This window comes from Chanodichthys erythropterus, chromosome 6 (assembly GCF_024489055.1).
Source record: "Chanodichthys erythropterus isolate Z2021 chromosome 6, ASM2448905v1, whole genome shotgun sequence".
NCBI lineage: Eukaryota > Metazoa > Chordata > Actinopteri > Cypriniformes > Xenocyprididae > Chanodichthys > Chanodichthys erythropterus.
The window spans coordinates 30300817-30320796 of record NC_090226.1 but is presented as its reverse complement, the minus strand read 5'-3'; the positions used below and the strand labels follow the sequence as shown (position 1 = coordinate 30320796).

Sequence of the window (19980 nt, the reverse complement as noted above, 5' to 3'; positions counted from 1 at the left end):
GTTTAAAAGACCTCCGAAGAACAGGCGAATCTCAACATAACACCGACTGTTACGTAACAGTCGGGGTGTACGCCCCCAATATTTGCATATGCCAACCCATGTTCCCAACATTATGAAAGGCATTAGACAAGGGCAGCCAGTATTAACGTCTGGATGTGCACAACTGAATCATCAGACTAGGTAAGCAAGGACAATAGCAAAAAATGGCAGATGGAGCGATAATAACTGACATGATTCATGGCAACATGATATTTTTAGTGATATTTGTAAATTGTCTTTCTAAATATTTCATTAACATGTTGCTAATGTACTGTTAAATGTGGTTAAAGTTACCATCGTTTCTTACTGTATTCATGGAGAAAAGAACTGTCACTATTTTCATTTTTTAAACACTTGCAGTCTGTATAATGCATAAACACAACTTCATTCTTTATAAATCACTCCAACAGTGTAGCATTAGCCGTTAGCCACGGAGCACAGCCTCAAACTCAATCAAAATAAACACTGTACTTACGCGATTAGACATGCTGCATGACAAACACTTTGTAAAGATCCATTTTGAGGGTTATATTAGCTGTTTGAACTTTTTTCATGTTGTTTAAGGCAAGCGCGAGCTCTTGGGGCATGGAGCACAAGATTTAAAGGGCCACACACCCTGAATTGGCTCATTTCTAATTATGCTCCAAAATAGGCAGTTAAAAAAAAAAAATTAAAAAAAAAAATCTAAGGGGTATTTTGAGCTGAAACTTCACAGACACATTCAGGGGACACCTTAGACTTATATTACATATTTTTTTTAAAAAGTTCTAGGCCACCTTTAACAAATGAAACCTTATTGTTAAGTGTTACCAATTTTATTTAATTTTTGATTTCAAAAGACATGAGGGTGAATAACTGATGATAGATATTTGGATGAACTATTGATTGAATATGTCATTTTTTGCTGGTGAAATACAGTGATTTCAATAGGAATCCACACAATCAGGAATTTGGTGTGAGGGCAAAATACTTCCCACACAGATTTCGCATCGGCTTCAGTTGGTCATGCAATTACTCTGCGTTGATCAACAGAAAGCTTCTCGGTTTGAAACTGTCTTCTGTGTGAGCTGTGCTTCATACATCGCTACACTACTGACAACAAACAATGAACCTTTTCGACTACTACATTTCTACAAAATTTTGCTAATGTGACAGCACCTTAAGGCTACATTAATTTGCTAGGACTCACAAGCAGTGTGAAATCCACATCATATCTTTCCTCCTGTAAATAAAATCTTAAACAGACTGTAATGAAAGCAGATTAGAGGCTATGATAATAGCCTTCAGTCACTTTCTCGGTCGACAAAACTTGACCTCTCATCAGGAACACTGAGCTCTCAGACATAACAAATACTGATGAATATCAGCATAAAATGCAGGCCTGTGCTTTTAAATGGATGCCTATCAGTTAAATGCTATGGTATTGACCCAAATGTGCTTGTTAAGTAGGCGAAATTCTAACAGCTCTTTCATTTTCTGAAGAGCTGGCGCTGCGACTGAGGAAATCATGCCACTTATTTATTTTAAGACCTCTTCAAACCTCTATAAAAACACTCAAATGAAAAGCCATTTTTTGTTGTGATTAAAGTGACTAAAAATTTCAAAAAAAGAAAATTAAAAGAGGTGTTTATAACAGCAGAGAGACTCTGATGTTTCTTTCTTTGATTGTCATTTTTAAGCTTATTAATTAACTAAAAGTAGCATGTTCTACTGTCCAAAGAAGAATGGGTTGTTCATGTTCCAGAATCCAACGATATGCATTAGAATTCTGTCAGGAGGCTTTGGAATTCAGACCAGTCCCACCACAATTAACATAATTAACACTACTGCCATTTTAATATAGTCCACACCTCAGGCCACAGGCAGGCTACTCTCATGGAAGCTGCTATACATGCATAATTAATATGCCTTACCACATGCAATTAAATATGTCTTCACACATGAAAGACAATGTAACTGATGTATTCAATTAGATAATGTGCACAAAGTAGTACCGCAAATGTGGAAAGGCCACAAAAATCACTCAAAATCACAGACTGAGCTGCTTGGGCTGTGTGGGGAACGATAAAGGTTGAAGTCATTTGTTTTGTCCTTAATAAACATCCCTGGTCTAACTGTGTATGATTCGTCAGTACACATTATTAATTATAAAAATCTGCTTTTGTAATTTTGTTGATCATCAAAGTGAAATCATTTGCTCCTACTCTGAAACAACTTCCATTTTTGGCTCTACAAAAAATGTCCCATCCTACAATTTTTTTTTTTTTTTTTTGAATGCTCTACTCAGATTAAATACTCAGATTAAATGATTGAACTGATATTGAACTGATATATATATATATATATATAAAATATATATCCATGGGTTTCAAAGACGTCACTTCCGCTATGCCCGCCGCCATATTTGTGACCGGTCACAGCTGCACGCTCTGTTTAAGTCTATGGTGACAGCAGCTACAATTACCAGAGGAAGGTCAACGAAACACTCATAAGGTTCACAACACATTTACAATATGTCTGGGATATGTGGTGCTGTTAGCCATTTCAACAGTCGTCAGAACTACAAATTTATTTGATCCCAAAGGAGTTAGATCGGCGGAATTATTGGCTTCATTCAAAAGGGACCACACCACTGGCAGCCAAACAGCAATGCACAACATTAATAACTGTCATTTACATAAGATTATAATTTTATACAATATTGTATTAAAATGTTGTGAGTTCTAGTTGCTGTGTTTCGGCTTGTTAGTACAGGATGAACAAATTCACGACACGAGCTGACTACACTACTTTGTTCAAGTAGGCTACATGCGTACATGATTTTGTGCAGATATAAGTTGTAATTTTATGTCTATCTTATAAAAATATATATTAATTACCCTATATAGGATGTGTTCCATTGAGTTAATTAACTTTGTTTACGGGTTATTATTCTCTTCAGCTTCAGCGTGCGCAGCTCAAACAGCAATGATTAAGTAATTAAAATGTTTACAGTAATATTAAAACTTTCATATTTTTTTTTTTTAAATGTATACATTATTTTCAATAACTAGCTCTATTGTTCTTGTATTATATTCAGCAACACATGGTTTGATTAATAAGGATCACGAACAATAAAAGATTTTTCTCAAATCATCTCATTTTGATAGTATTATTTGAGCTGCGCGCGCTGAATGAACATCTGTAAAATTAAGCGCTTTAAGTTAATTAACTCAATGGAACACATCCTATATAGGGTAATTCATATATATTAATACAAGATAGACATAAAATTACAACTTATATTTGCACAAAATCATGCACGCATGTACTTTTTTTACACAAACTAAATAATGTAGTCAGCTCGTGTCGTGAATTTGTTCATCCTGTAATAACAAGCCGAAACACAGCAACTAGAATTCACAATATTTGAATACAATATTGTATACAATTATAATCTTATGTAAATGACAGTTATTAATGTTGTGCATTGCTATTTGGCTACCAGTGGTATGTCCTTTCTGAATGAAGCCAATAATTCCGCCGATCTAACTCCTTTGGGATCAAATAAATTTGTAGTTCTGACGACTGTTGAAATGGCTAACAGCACCACATATCCCAGACATATTGTAAATGTGTTGTGAACCTTATGAGTGTTTCGTTGACCTTCCTCTGGTAGTTGTAGCTGCTTTCACCATAGACTTAAACAGAGCGTGCAGCTGTGACCGGTCACAAATATGGCGGCGATAGAATACAGTGACGTCACATGAAACCCGTGGATAAAAATATCCCCATGGCAACATTTTTGCAAATAAATAAATAAATTAATTAATTAATACATAAATTAATGAATGAATTAATAATAATAATAATAATATAGCTGCAAGCAGCAATGATGGGGCCAAGCACAAAGAGCATATACGCTCCGGCCAACATGGCTGTGAATATTAAACCAGCAGCAACAACAAGCAAGTAATGACATTTTAAGATGATTGTAGGCAAATTGGCAAAAAAAAATCATAAATACAGTCATTAGAAATATGATTGAAAAGTTTGTCACAGTCGACAAATTGGTGTCGCTGTGATCAAACTTATGTGGTGTGGTCAGAGTAAGGTGTTAACGAAACGTGAAGTTTGGTGTCAATCGAGGAAAGAAGTGCAGAAATACAGCTTCAGAGTCATTTTGGCATCATGCCTCAAATTTGATGCTGCACTTTATGAAAACAGTTTTGTCCATCAACACATAATTCATAGCTTTTTGCTGGCATGGTCTGAAGGTCATCTGACTCAAATTTGGTGAAAAACGGTCAAAACGGTAAAAGGAGTTTAAAAAAAAAAAGTTTTTAAAGAAAATCAAAATGGCGGACAGCAAACTTGGCCAACTATGGCCACACTGGTATCTCAACATGACCCAAGGAATCTATTGAGACCAGTGTCAAATTAATCAAAAGCTATCAGCATAATTTTCATATCATAATACTGTATTGTAGTTAATGGAAATACCATGTTTTGTTTAATTATAGCACCACCAAGAGTGACACATTTAGTGAAAATATCTAATTTCGTTTTGGAGTTATAAACATTTATGTGTATGAGAACACATATATATATATATATATATATATATATATATATATATATATATATATATATATATATATTTCCTACTATTAAAATTTTGACATTTGGGAATTAGCGTCCAGTTAAACTATGGTTCCGAATTTCGTATGGTGGTTTCGAAGATATTCACAAGCTTTTTAAGCGCTAAATCACCACATGAAATCACCTAAAAATAATGTACAAATACATACAAATCACTACGGTTTCCAGCTGAAATGAAAACTAGAGGCAGCAAAACACCAACAACTGGCAAATTCTCATTGTGATGCAGCAAACTTACTCAAAAGCTCACCCGGTATCAAGATCAAAGACTTGTAGAAGAAAGCGAAAATGGCATGGATGCTTCAGCAAATGTGTTTTTATGTTGTCGTTGTTTTTTCTCACATTTGCTTTCATTAACACTATCTGGTATGTTTAGAGTTTAGTATGTTTAGACGGTACGTTATTATAAAACCCAATTAACCTTGTAGCTCCACTCGTTTCAATTAGAACTGCCTTGATCATTTAGCAAAAATCCCACACACACACTAATATATAAACCGATCAGGCATAACATTATGACCACCTTCCTAATATCATGTTGGTCCAACTTTTGCAGCCAAAACCGCCCTGACCCATCGAGGCATGGACTCCACTAGACCCCTGAAGGTGTGTTGTGGTATCTAGACCAAGATGTTAGCAGCAGATCCTTTAGGTCCTGTAAGTTGCGAGGTGGAGCCTCCATGGATCGGACTTGTTTGTTCAGCACATCCCACAGATGATTGATTGGATTAAGATCTGGGGAATTTGGAGGCCAAATCAACACCTCAAACTTGTTGTTGTGCTCCTCAAACCATTCCTGAACCATGTTTGCTTTGTGTCAGGAGCATTATCCTGCTGAAAGAGGCCACAGCCACCAGGGAATACCATTTCCATGAAAGGGTGTACATGGTCTGCAACAATGCTTAGGTAGGTGGTACGTGTCAAAGTAACATCCACATGGATGGCAGGTTTCCCAGCAGAACATTGCCCAAAGCTTCACACTGCCTCCACTGGCTTGCCTTCTTCCCATAGTGCATCCTGATGCATCCTGATCCACACGGACCAGCCTTCGCTCCCCACATGCATCAATGAGCCTTGGCCGCCCATGACCCTGTCGTCAGTTCACCACTGTTCCTTCCTTGGATCACTTTTGATAGATACTGACCACTGCAGACCGGGAACACTTTGCCAGTTTTTTCCCATTTTTCCTGCTTCTAACACATCAACTTTAAAGACAAAATGTTCACTTGCTGCCTAACATATCCACCCATTAACAGGTGCTGTGATGAAGAGATAATCAGTGTTATTCACTTCACCTGACCTGTCAGTGGTCATAATGTTATGCCTGATCGGTATGTGTGTATATAACAAAAATTACCAAAATATTAAAACTATAATACTATATCAATGATATTAAAACAACACTAGTTCTCAACTAAACTGTCTATTAGATGCATCTGCTTCAATTGCTCCGGAATATCAAAAAAAAAAAAAAAAAAAAAAAAAAAAGAGCAAAGAGCAAGGAAATCTAGATGAGATCACCACACTTCACCAGTGGCCGCTAGCACAGCTTTGGGCAAAGTCAGAAAACCTAAGAACTTTCTGAATGTGCAGTCAGCCGTCTCAAAGCAAGTCAGTGTCACTATCCCCACAAGATTTGGACAAAGCATTTTAAACCAGACACATGCATAATTGAGATGCTCAAAGGGTTTAGGACTGTAAATTAAATACAATTATTATTTAATACAAGATAAGTGTCACAGAAACCTCATGATAAATTTAGAGGGAGCGCTTATTAAGACCCTACCTTCACCGTCTGTCCTGCCTCAGGTCCGTCCTATTGGGAACAGAAGCAGATAATTAGTTGAGAATTCAGGAATACCTCTGTCAATAATTCAGCAGCATTTTACTTGCAAATGAATCTCTGCACTTTCACGTGACCATGTGAATGTCAAAGTGCCTTTTTATTTTTTTAGGTCTGTTAATGCTTTTGAGCCAAGATATATTTAAAATATGTTTTGAATCATTTAGTTTAAATACTAATAATTATTGAATAATTATTTCATTATATATAAATATATATTGTACAATTAAAGTGGATAGACAATTAATGCAAATTAAAATTTTGCCTTTTAAACATTATTTTCTACATGGCAAAAATGATATATCCCATTGCTTTTTGTAAAAAGTGTAGATATTTATTTAGTATTCTCTCACTTATCATTTTCACATGAAAATTAAACACCTCAGATGCATCACCTTTTTGGAGAAAGAAATTTAACTGTAGAAAAGCATCTTACTATTTTATGAAAGCAAGGAAATCTAATCTCATATCAACTCCTGCAGAAAAGGATATTGATTATTCTCTTTTGTCTGATAAACAAAATGCTTTTCTTTTGTTGGTTTTTGTGTCTTGAAATAGGAAACCATTTGAAATAAGCATACAAAATGTATCTGTTATACACACACTGAATAGGAAACACACTTTATTGATAGCTATAAGAAACAAGAAAAAAGTGACCCCAAAAGTATTTGTATTCTTAGGCAACACTTAAGCATGTATGTAAGCTACAGCATTATGCACGAAACCACATGTGTCAAGAGAGTCTTTGGCCACTCAAACTCCGGTCCTGGAGGGCCACTGTCCTGCAGAGTTTAGCTCCAACCAGCTCCAAAACACGTGCTTGGAAATTTCTAGTAATCCTGAAATCCTTGATGGCTTAGATGTATTTACAGAAACTATGGTTGGAGCTAAACTCTACAGGAGAGTGGCCCTCGATGAACAGAGTCTGACAGCCATCATTAAATATTAAACCACAAATTAAACCAAGAGTCATTTATTTTAACCCTGTAAAGCCTGACATATATATATATATATATATATATATATATATATATATATATATATATATATATATATATATATATATTTTTTTTTTTTTTTTTTTTTTTTTATGGAACCATTTATTGAACCTTTTAAACAAAATAATGGTAATAGTAATAATAATTGTGTGCTTTATGTTGAGTAACCTTGATAAATCAGGTTATGGCTCATATTATGGTGATGATTTACTTGATTTTAATTAAGAAAATGAAATTCTGGTACTTTGTAACGTAAATCAATGTTATCTATGATGATGACACATTATAGCAGACAACTAAAATTGATATAAATATCAGTTGTCACTATATCTCTCATTATGGTACCATGGTAAGATGATATTTAAATGCTTAGTTGTAAGCTCTGTAGATTTTATTATGGGAGGGCAAAACACACAGTGGTGGCACCCTTGGTAAATACGATCAAAGATGACTATAAAAATAAATTTGCATTGTTTATACTTTTGACCTTTAATTAATAATATAAGCAAAAATCTAACCTTTCACTGAAGGAAAATAATTGAAAGTGGGGGGAAAATCACATTATGAAATAAATGCTTTTCTCCAAAACATGTTGGCCACAATTATTAGCACCCTTTTATTCAGTACTTTTTGCAACCTCCTTTTTCCAAGATAACTGCTCTGAGTCTTCACCTATAACGCCTGATGAGTTTGGACAACACCTGAGGAGAGATCAAAGACCATTCCACCATAAAGAATCTCTCCAGATCCTTCAGATTCCAGCTCCATGTTGGTGCTTCTTCTCTTCAGTTCACTCCACTCATTTTCTTTAGGGTTCAGGTCAGGGAACTGGGATGGTCATGGCAGAAGCTTCATTTTGTGCTCAGTGACACATTTTTGTGTTGGTTTTGATGTTTGTTTTGGATCACTGTCCTGATGGAAGATCCAACCACAGCCCATTATTGGATTTCTAGCAGAAGCGGTAATGTTTAGATTTTTTTATCTGTTGGTATTTGATAGAATCCATGATGCCATGTATCTGAACAAGATGTCCAGGACCTCCAGCAGACAAAATAGGCCCACAACATTAAAGATTCAGAAGTATATTTAACCGTGGACATGGGGTACTTTTTATCCATGTGTGCACCAAATCCATCTGGTGGGTTTGCTGCCTAAAAGCTATTTTTGTTTGTTTGTTTCATCTGACCATAGAAGCCGGAAGCATTAAAGTTCCAGTCTTGTCTGACAACTGAATATGCTGGAGATTGTTTCTGGATGAGAGCAGAGGATTTTTCTTGAAACCCTCCCAAACAACTTGTGGTGATGTAAGGGCTGTTTGATTTATTTATTTATTTTTATTTTTTTCTATGACTCAAGACTCAACTAATCTCTGCATTTCTCCAGCTGTGATCCTTGGAGAGTCTTTGGCCACTCAAACTTTCCTCTTCACCGCACATTAGGATGATTTAGACACACGTCCTTTTCCAGGCAGATTTGTAACATCTTTAGTTTATTGGAACTTCTTAATTATTGCCCTGATAGTGGAAATTGGGATTTTCAGTGCTTTAGCTATTTTCTTACAGCCATTTTCTATTTGGTGAAGCTCAACAATCTTCTGCTGCACATCAGAACTATATTATTTGGTTTTACTCATTGTGGTGAATGATTACGGGAATTTGGCCTTTGTGTTTCCTCATGTTTATACTCCTGTAGAACAGGAAGTCATGGCTGGACAATTTCATGTTCATGATCACCCCGGTGTGCCAAATAAATGTAAATATGAATGGGAATATACTTTAGAGATATTTTACTCATTACAAATCCTAGGGGTGCCAATAATTGTGACCAACGTGTTTTGGAGAAAAACGTTTATTTCATAATGTGAAATATAAAATATGATACAGTAGGGCTTATAACAGGGAGAGGCAATGTCAGTCCTGGAGTGCCACTGTCCTGCAGAGTTTAACCCCGAAAAGAAAAAAAGAAAAACTCGTCTGTCTGTAGCCTTAGTAATCCTGAAGACATTAGCTGTGTCTCATTTCAGAGGCTGTGTCCTCCACAGGTCACAGTTGAAGTCTGCATACATCATCAAGATGTCTTATTCCTCATGAGGTGTAAAATACTGTAATTTAACAGTTACTTTTCTTAAATGAGACCGCCTCGATGATGTATGCAGCTTTCAAATGCGACCTCTGGAGGATGCAGCCTTCGAATTGAGAAGCAGTTTATGATTAACTTGTTCAGGTTAGTTTGATTAGGGTTGGAGCAAAACTCTGCAGGACAGAAGCCCTCCAGGACTGAAGTTGGATATCCCTGCCTTATAGGGTTAAAGAAAGACACAAATATATTATTAAAAATGAAGAAAAAATATTTTGGCACTTTCAGGTTGTTAAATGTTAGTGGAACATTCTCTACACCTGTGGTTACTTTGCGGCACCTGTGTGAAATTGAAGAGAAACTACTTCATGCATCCCCCAAAAATCACCTTGACAACAGTTAGTAGTAAAAGTGAAGGTAATGTGCAGGTGCCATTTGGTGTGATATTTTCATGTGTGATTTTCAAACTCATGCTGATATCTGATTTTCAAAAACGATCTTACTGATGACATGACAGACTTGAAGTGTGTGCACAAAGATTCCTCAGACATTGTGCAATCCCGATATATGCAGAATTACAGTATTTACAGTATTACTGCCTTGGTGAGTATTCACGCAAACATTATCTGTTATGTCTTGAGTGAACGTTTGGTTAACTGTTGGGGAAAAACATCTGAGGTGTAACATTAAATTAGATCTGTTTGGTACAGTAGGTCTTAATATGTAGGCTGTAGGTTTCATTAATGTTAATCAAACAATTGTGGAATCATGGAAAAAAGTTGAATATCCCATATATATATATATACAGTACAGTCCAAAAGTTTGGAACCACTAAGATTTTTAATGTTTTTAAAAGAAGTTTCATCTGCTCACCAAGGCTACATTTATTTAATTAAAAATACAGTAAAAAACAGTAATATTGTGAAATATTATTACAATTTAAAATAACTATTTAAATATATTTGACAAAGTAATTTATTCCTGTGATGCAAAGCTGAATTTTCAGCATCGTTACTCCAGTTTTCAGTGTCACATGATCCTTCAGAAATCATTCCAATATGCTGATTTGCTGCTCAATAAACATTTATGTTTATTTTCAATGTTGAAAACAGTTGTGTACTTTTTTTTTCAGGATTCCTTGATGAATAGAAAGTTCAAAAGAACAGCATTTATCTGAAATACAAAGCTTCTGTAGCATTATACACTACCGTTCAAAAGTTTGGGGTCAGTAAGAATTTTTATTTTTACTTTTTTGAAAAGAAATTAAAGAAATTAATACTTTTATTCAGCAAGGATGCATTAAATCAATCAAAAGTGGTAGTAAAGACATTTATAATGTTACAAAAGATTAGATTTCAGATAAACACTGTTCTTTTGAACTTTATATTCATCAAATAATCCTGAAAAAAAATATTGTACATAAATATTTTGTGCAATTGTACACATTACATGTTTCTTGAGCAGCAGATCAGCATATTAGAATGATTTCTGAAGGGTCATGTGACACTGAAGACTGGAGTAATGATGCTGAAAATTCAGCTTTGCATCACAGGAATAAATTACTTTGTGAAATATATTCAAATAGAAAACTATTCTTTCAAATAGAAGAATATTTTTAATTAAATAAAACATCATTTTGAGTTTTTTTTTTTTTTTTTTTTTTTTTTTTTTTTTTTTAATAGAGAATGTGAAAATAACTAATTTTTGCTCATTGCAACTCATTTTGCCTGCATGGGTCACACATATATTTACATTTTGAAAGACTAGAATCACCATGCTAAATTTATCACAATGGACATGTATTTGCTGAATCCCATCATACCTGTATGGCGATGGTTAGGGAGGATGCTTGGAAGTGTTTCTCGATTCCATTGGCTACTCTCTGTGTGGTCATGAACAGATCTGCCACCTCTTCAGGACGAAGATCCCGAAACCGCTCAACGACGCGAAGAGGACACACTAGAACATCTGTAAGAGGAGCTTGTCAAGGGAAAAACCGTTGAATCGAGAAAAAAGCACATTATCTACATCACACTCCCGGAAATGTGAGATATGAGGACAACTTGAGTGAATATTACATTAACATTTTATATTTATTAATTTAGCAGACGCTTTTATCCAAAGTGACTTTTTGACAATTGACAAGTGACAATTGAGGAATACAACAAGCGATTCATCATAAGACTGCAATAAACATGAGATGTGCCAGTAATACAAAGTTTCAGTCATCGTTCAAAATAGTACAAGCTAGGACAGGGAATGCATTCTGGGTTACATACAATTCAAGCTCCATTGATAACACCTGTGACGTGCTGTTGAATAACTGAATATTATAAAAAAGCTTCACATTTCTGCTTCGATTCTTCTCTTAATCCTGCACAATGCCTTGCCCAATTGACTTCCCTTTAGAATACATTATTTTAACCCTTAAAGGCATGAATGTTTCGCCAATCATTATAACATATTCAGGTCTTCGGTGACCCGAATCTATATCTAGCACAGATGGTTCTCTACTTGTTGCGATAACATAAAACTCTCCTGATATTAGAGTAACAATTACAGAAGAATTAAATAAAACATATTTTGTTACCTTTTGGAGATTGGAAGGCTTCAGTTTGAGCAGATGTTTTGGTAACACTTTACAATAAGGTTGCATTAGTTAACATTAGTTAAAGGGTTAGTTCACCCTCATGCCGTTCCACATCCGTAAGACCTTCAACCACAAATTAAGATATTTTAGTTAAAATCTGATGACTCCGCAAGGCCTTCATAGCAATGACATTTCCTCTCTCAAGATCCATTAATGTACTAAAAACATTTAAATCGGTTCATGTGAGTACAGTGGTTCAATATTAATATTATAAAGCGATGAGAATATTTTTGGAGCGCCAAAAAAACCCAAACAAAATAACGACTTATTTAGTGATGGCCGATTTCAAAATACTGCTTCATGAAGCTTCGGAGCATACATGAATCAGTGTGTCGAATCTGCTCTTCAGAGCGCCAAAGTCACGTGATTTAAGCCAGTAGCAGTTTGACACACGATCTGAATCATGATTCGATACACTGATTCCTTATGCTCCGAAGCTTCATGAAGCAGTGTTTTGAAATCAGCCATCACTAAATAAGTCGGTTTTTTTTTTTTTTTTTTAGCGCTCCAAAAATATTCTCTTTATAATATTAATATTGAACCACTGTACTCACATGAACCGACTTAAATATGCTTTTATTACATTAATGGATCTTGAGAGAGGAAGTGTCATTGCTCCCTATGGAGGCCTCACTGAGCCATCGGATTTCAACTAAAATATCTTAATTTGTGTCCCGAAGTTTAACGAAGGTTTTACGGGTGTGGAACGTAATGAAGCTAAGAAATAAATGACAGAATTTTATTTTTTGGGTGAACTAACCCTTTAGTTAACATTAACAAACCATGAACAACACCTCTGTTCAGCATTAGTTAATGTTTGTTAATGTTAACGCATATATTAATGCATGTATTCATGTTAACTGCACAATTAGTTAGCATTAGTTAATTCATTAGCTAACATTACCTAACTATTAACAATACCTCTGTTCAGCATTAGTTAATCTTTGTTAACGTTAACTCGCACATATATTTATGCATCTATTCATGTTAACAGTGCAAGTAGTTAATGCATTAGATCATATGAAATAATCACGAAAAATGCCTGTAAATAGCCTTAATGTTTTAAGGTTAACTTACTGTACATATTTACATTAGTTTATGTAACAGTTGACACACTAAGGGTGAACATTTCTAACTTACCATCATACCCTAAAGGTAAAAATGCCATTGTGTACCCTTATCAGCATTATTTAATTACAAAGCACTGATTTGGGCTGTAGGCCTAAACATAATTCTGAAGTGGAAACCATCTGAACATGAACAGATATGTTGTTCATGTTTATATGCACTTTATTATCATTACTTACATTCAACAAAGCATTCATTAATGGAATTTATGAACCTTATTGTAAAGTGTACACTTTTTCAACATTAACAGATGTGTTACTAACATTTGTACACCCTTCATCACATATTCTCAAAACTATCATTTTTAACTTCTTCAAAATCAATATTTTGATCACTGACAGCTTCTTCACCAGATCCACCATCAAGTGACAGTGATACTTCCTATCCTTTTGTTTTCTGCCTGCGGTAACTATGAGTGAAATGTCACTTCATCATTGTGCATCAGACATTGCCACCTTGTGGAATAAAGGTGAATTGCACTTATTCAGTCATCAAAGATTCAATTAAAAAATACACTTACACTGTTACACACCTTGGGTCGTTGACGACCCTATACAATTTTTCACAAAAAAAATGAATTTGAAAAAAGGCATTCTTTTATAATTGTATTATTATTATTATTATTATTATTATTATTATATCGTTTATAATGAACTGATTGTGGAATACTAAGAAGGTTGATGTCTAACTTTAAAAAATGAATGGGGAGGAGGGTAAAGAATGATGTCACTAAATATCCAAGGTGTGCGTTTAATAGGCGACCTCAGTGGCGAAAATTGACATATTGTGCCTTAACTAGTTTTGCACCCGGAATATTCTGTTGTATTTACAGTAATGCAAAACATTCATTTTAGCCTTTGTAACAGATTCACCTTTAACTGTCAAAGTGTTTTCTAAAGTTATACAATGGAAAGTTATTGGAGAATTCGAGTAGAACAAACCTCTTAATGCACAAGAGATGAAGACAAACAGAGTGGCCAGTATCACCTAACTTAATATAGACGAATGGAAAACTCTATATACAATAACTATCGTTAGACAAAACATCGGCAGGCTAAACATATAAATGAAGAAAGGAGCTGTGGACCTTGAAATTTTTTTGTCCCTGCCCTGAATACTAATAAAATGAGATCTACAGCACACACACATACACACTGATGTAAACCCACACACACAAGCCCACATCCTTCTACACAAGCAAAATAGAGCAGACCCTCCGTGCCAGACAAATTATTGGAATATCAATGGTTCTGATGTGGGAGAGATAGGCCCAATTTGAATTGGAAATGGATGAATGATTCTGATAGGCATCAGCACTCAAAAGAGAAAGCTCAGAGAGAGGAGTCCTCCTTCACAACCGCCCTGTTTGACTCCAAACAGCTTTTATTAAAAAAGATTCATACATCTCATATCATACGTCTAATTTTTTGATTGTCGTTTTCTTCCTCCCAAATGCTCCGTTTCTCTTCTTCCCGTCCTTCACCCTACGTAACAAATCAAAACATTTCACAGCAAATCAAATGCATCACTGATGTGCAATAACCTTACAATCAAAGAATAAGACTTCTGAATATTGCTAATACAAAGAATCAAACAGCCCATGAAACTCTTAGCCAATAAGGGACTAAAATTAACTGTTTTATAATGTGATATTAACAGCAATAAAGCATCTGTTTGCATTTCACCACTAATACTACCACCATGCTTCTGATAAATGTTCATAATTTAGTAGCATTACTTTAGTAAGCTGCTTCCATGTTTCTTTTTGCTTAAAGTCTGCATGTCCTATTTTGTCCTATTATGAACATACACTATATATACATATATATATATAGACTCGGTGAGGCCTCCATAGCCAGCAATGACATTTCCTTTCTCATGATCCATTAATGTACTAAAAACATATTTAAATCAGTTCATGTGAGTACAGTGGTTCAATATTAATAATATAAAGCGACGAGAATATTTTTGGTGCGCCAGAAAAACAAAATACCGACTTATTTACTGATGGCTGATTTCAAAACACTGCTTCAGGAAGATTCGGTGCATAATGAATCGGCGTGTCAAATCATGATTCAGATCTCATGTCAAACCGCCAAACTGCTGAAATCACGTGACTTTGGTGCTCCAATCTGCGGATTCGTCACACTGATACATGTATGCCCACAAATATTCCTGAAGCAATGTTTTTAAATCGGCCATCACTAAATAAGCCTTTTTTTTTTTGGCGCACCAGAATATTCTTGTCACTTTATAATATTAATATAGAACCACTGTACTCACATGAACTGATTTAAATATGTTTTTAGTACATTAATGGATCTTGAGAGAGGAAATATCATTGCTCCCTATGCAGGTCTCATAGAGCCATCGGATTTCAACAAAAATATCTCAATTTGCGTTCCGAAGATTAACGAAGGTCTTACGGGTCTGGAACGGCATGAGCATGAGTAATAAATGACAGAAGTTTCATTTTTGGGTGAACTAATCCTTTAAACTGCAGGCTCACATTTACATTCAGCCTCCATCCAATCAACAACCGATGGATAGAACCAAGTCCCCACCATACATTTTAATTGGATGTATGTCACAATATGTAAGAAAAGATCTGTGAGTTCCTGAGGGCTCAGCATTGGTCATTGATCAAAGAAGTCTGACAATCCATAAACTCTTTGTACCTTTTGCAGGAAACCAAGGGGTTGAAGGTGGTACCCTCGCTCATGAAAAAAAAAACTTCAAAAGTGTGAAAAACATTTTGCCTCTATCTCAGGTCATAAGATCAATAGCCATTTAGTTTCCCACAAAGAGTCAGACATTTTTACAAAACCAATTTTATAAACTCTGTAAGCCATTAAAATTCATGTTCAAATTTGAAAGAAAATCTTATCAGGAGGGATGTTAAACATGCTGATATGAATACTTCAGTAAATGGGCTCAGAATAAGTTTTTCAAACACATTAGGCTGCTCATAGCATTGTGGTCACATCAGAACCGAATTCATCTCAGGAGTCTCCATGAGAGGCACACAAGATACGTTTTGGCTTTCATGTGCAGCTTGCTGGAATGTAATCAGATACTGTATTAACTGGTATATTTCTTCCCAACATGGGCTGCCACACACGTGTCACTGGGGATGGAAAAAATAGCCTTTGCTTCAACAAAGAATATGAGGGAAGAGGATGATTAGGAAAGAAAAGAAAACAACACTGTCATTTGGATGGTATTTTTACTAGGGTCTGAATTGAAATCAGACATCTGTAAATATTAAACATATTTGAATATGTAAACATTGGCGTGCAAACACATACACAAAAAATGTAATCTATATTGATAATATATAGTTATAAATCAGACTATATACAGTTCTTGATACAATATTAATATAATTATAACAGTTAGTTCTGGTTCATCTAATCTGATTTGCAAAGAAGCCCTCCATTATCAGCACGGGGACTGTTCACTCCCCTTGTCTCTGTGCCATTCTAAACAGGCAGCGTTTCTCAGCGAGTGGCAATGGCGGAGGACAAAAACAATTATAATTTTCAAAATACTGTTGCTGTGTCAAAATGTCATTTTAAGAGTTTTTCAGGCAAAAATGTAGTTGCTTAAACCTCAAATCTGTGGTTTATTTATAAAGATTGAGCCCATTTGAAAATTTGCTCAGTGAATTTTGAGTTGTGAGGTTCGGGCATTCTCTGTGCGGTGTACCCCGGCAAGTCCTTCTGTATTGTATAGCACTATGTGAAGCGACCTTGAGCTATGGAAAGGCGCTATATAAATAAAACTTCTTCTTCTTCTGACATTTGCCACTGGCTTTGATGTCTCTGATGGTGGTCAAACACAATTTGTTTTGCGTATATCACTGCAGTTTCAATGTGAAATGTCCACTGAGTGGCACTAAAAGTATGTTCATTGTTTTTGCTGGAACAGAGAAACGTGAATATGGTATGTTTTTATGACGTTGGTTTTTATACGAATCACTACAGTTCTGATTTGAAATTTTGTCCTGTGAGTGGCACTAAAAGTGTAGTGCTCCATTATATGTTAAAATAACGTGCCACCAACACTACACCTAAACCTACCCGTTGGTGTTCTGGTTTTCTAAGCAAATGTGACATAAAAAGCATCCGGCATCATGCTGTTTTGACCTCTTATCTTTGAGCTCTTTTACCGTGACTCATTTTTCCCCGAATTCGTACCGGCTTCCTTGTCCTAAGTCCAACTCTGTATCAGCTGAGCTACCTAGCAAGCTTGTTTTGTCAGAATAGCGAAACATTTGGACCTAGTTAACCGATGCAAAGTCCAAAATATATTAGTTTACAAATCATGCACTTTGGTAAAAAGCGTTTTGTGCAAAGAGACGTAAAAACTAGTCTTTATTAATCTATAATCTGACCCTGTAATCGTAACTGTGTATGAAAACGATTAAAAGCGCTTGCTGTTTTACTGCCTCTAGTGTTCTTTTCTGTTGGAAACTGCAGTGATATGTACGTATTGGTACGCATTTTAGCGACTCCCGAAAACGTTCCCACAGGTACGTCTTTCCATGGGACCAGGTTGGATTAGATTCATATGAAAAGTACGATTTGACTGTCAGTAGGGCGTAAGCAGGGAAAACAACAACGACGACAACAACAACAACAACAAAAAAAATTCATATGAACTCCCCACCAATGATCCAAAATGTAAAATAGTTACAAATTGCCATGGCAGTGTATTGTAATAAATATGCAGCTTGATTGTATCAATCATATGCTCATTGATGTCTTCCACTGAAAAAAATAAAATAAAAATAGATGCCACTATTGCCAGAAACATTCATAAATAGGACAAATTAGATTTCTGATTTACACCATGTGAAGTGTTTTGCGTGATTGCTCACACGTGATTTCTCACAGTACAGAAACATCAGCTCAGTGGCATTATTCTAAGTCATTTGACCTCTTTAATCTTTTTCTCTTTGCAGGTTTACAGTCATTTGCTGATGCCTCCTTTCAAACATCTGACCTTATTAGTCTACAGCAACATTGACAAATCTACAAAAGAACTGAAGCTCTGCTAACACCAGCAGACGTGTGGTGGGCAAACTGAGCAGCTGGGTAATGTGATTGGACAATAACCACATAAAGAGGAAGGCATGTAAATAAATAAGGTAGAAAAATGGAGATGCCATTGGAAGCGCCAATGGATTGCAAATCCCCAATTAACACTTGGAATCACATTTGGGAGCTATACAGTTAGCTGGAAATTAAAATGGCAGAAGCCATGGCAGCCAACAGGGTGAAATTTAATGCAACAATTAGTGCTTAGCACAGGGAACGTGACCTCTCTGATAGAGTAGGACTGTAGGCTCAGGATCTAGTTATGTGTGGTGAAGAGCGGGTCAAGAAGTCAATACAGTGCTAAATGTGACCAAGATGGAACACAGGAAGTCCCCACCTCATAATTTCAGAGCAGTGTAACCCGTCTGCACTGATGAGACGATTAACAGAGGGACTCTGCGGCCTTTGACTTTGCATGTGGTGCTCTTCTCTCCTTGACGGAGAGGTGTGTCAAGTATTTGTTTGCTTGTGTGATTGCTTTTTCCCCTGAAAATAAAGATAAAGCTTAAAAATAAAAGATGTGAAGGTGTACAAGGTAAGAGAGAGAGATTTTCTCTCTTTTTTTGCTTTCTTTTTTCCCTCCAGCTCAAGTTTTGACGTTTAATAGGGCTATTTTGGACACACAAAAAAGCAGGACACGAACTGAGCGATACAGACAGTCTTTTAGCCTGTGATGAACCCAGCGGGGGGAAAATGAATCAAACTGCCTTTATTCGCTTCACACCCTAACTACAGGACTGTCAGAACAAAGAGAGCTCTCACACAGCTACCAATCCAGCCTGTCTGCCTTATTACAGGCCGCCTAAACCGGCCAAAACATGCCAGCCGCCCACTAGAGTGACAGAACTGCTGGCAAAGGGCTTTTTTTAGCAAAGCATCTTCTTTCAGCATTTCAAAGATGCCCAGAAAAAAAAGAGACAGCGAGACAGGTAGAACAGAATGTCACTCTCTTATTTATCAACCTACCAAACTGGCTCTTCAACATGCTAATTGAACCCCTCATCATTTTGTATTGTCCTCAATGCAAAAACAGTCATTGCAGACAAATGGCTTTTTGATTGCAGTAAGAATCCCTGCAATCACAAGCTCCTAACTTTTATGACATCAATCATCTAAATGTTTTAATATAAGCTCTGACTAATTCAAAAGCCTGGTGTGGTCATTATATTTTATGTGCCATTGGCATCATACAGTTGCGTTTACCCTCTGCACAGATGCAAACATAAGCGCACAAACAGTAATTAAACCTATCAAAAAGAACCAGGGCAATTAAACAGCATGCCAGCCAAAAGAGAGAGACGGTTTATGTTCTGGCGGGGGTGGTGGGGCGAGGGGTGGTTGTTGGGTGGGATTAGGAACAACAAACAGGAAATTTGTTTTGCAGTTTTGATTACAATATTGACAATTTGATGTTTTCCTGAAATTGGGGGGTGGGGGGTGGGGGGGGATTCTCCTGAAAGGGTTTATTTCCCAAAAATTTCTGGCCTACTCTACATTATTCTG

The 19980-nt window shown here is 35.9% G+C and overlaps 1 protein-coding gene across 5 annotated transcripts in view; it reads right to left on the bottom strand.

Annotated features, from left to right (window-relative positions):
- fhit (fragile histidine triad diadenosine triphosphatase) overlaps window positions 1-19980 on the bottom strand; it is a 469579-nt gene that overhangs the window by 105674 nt on the left and 343925 nt on the right. For all 5 annotated transcript variants that reach the window (XM_067387473.1, XM_067387476.1, XM_067387472.1 and 2 more), the window contains exons 4-5: window positions 11420-11565; window positions 6467-6496 (exon numbers count right to left, since the gene is read on the bottom strand). In XM_067387473.1, coding sequence (XP_067243574.1) covers window positions 6467-6496; window positions 11420-11565 — 176 coding nt within the window. The remainder of the gene's footprint in view (window positions 1-6466; window positions 6497-11419; window positions 11566-19980) is intronic.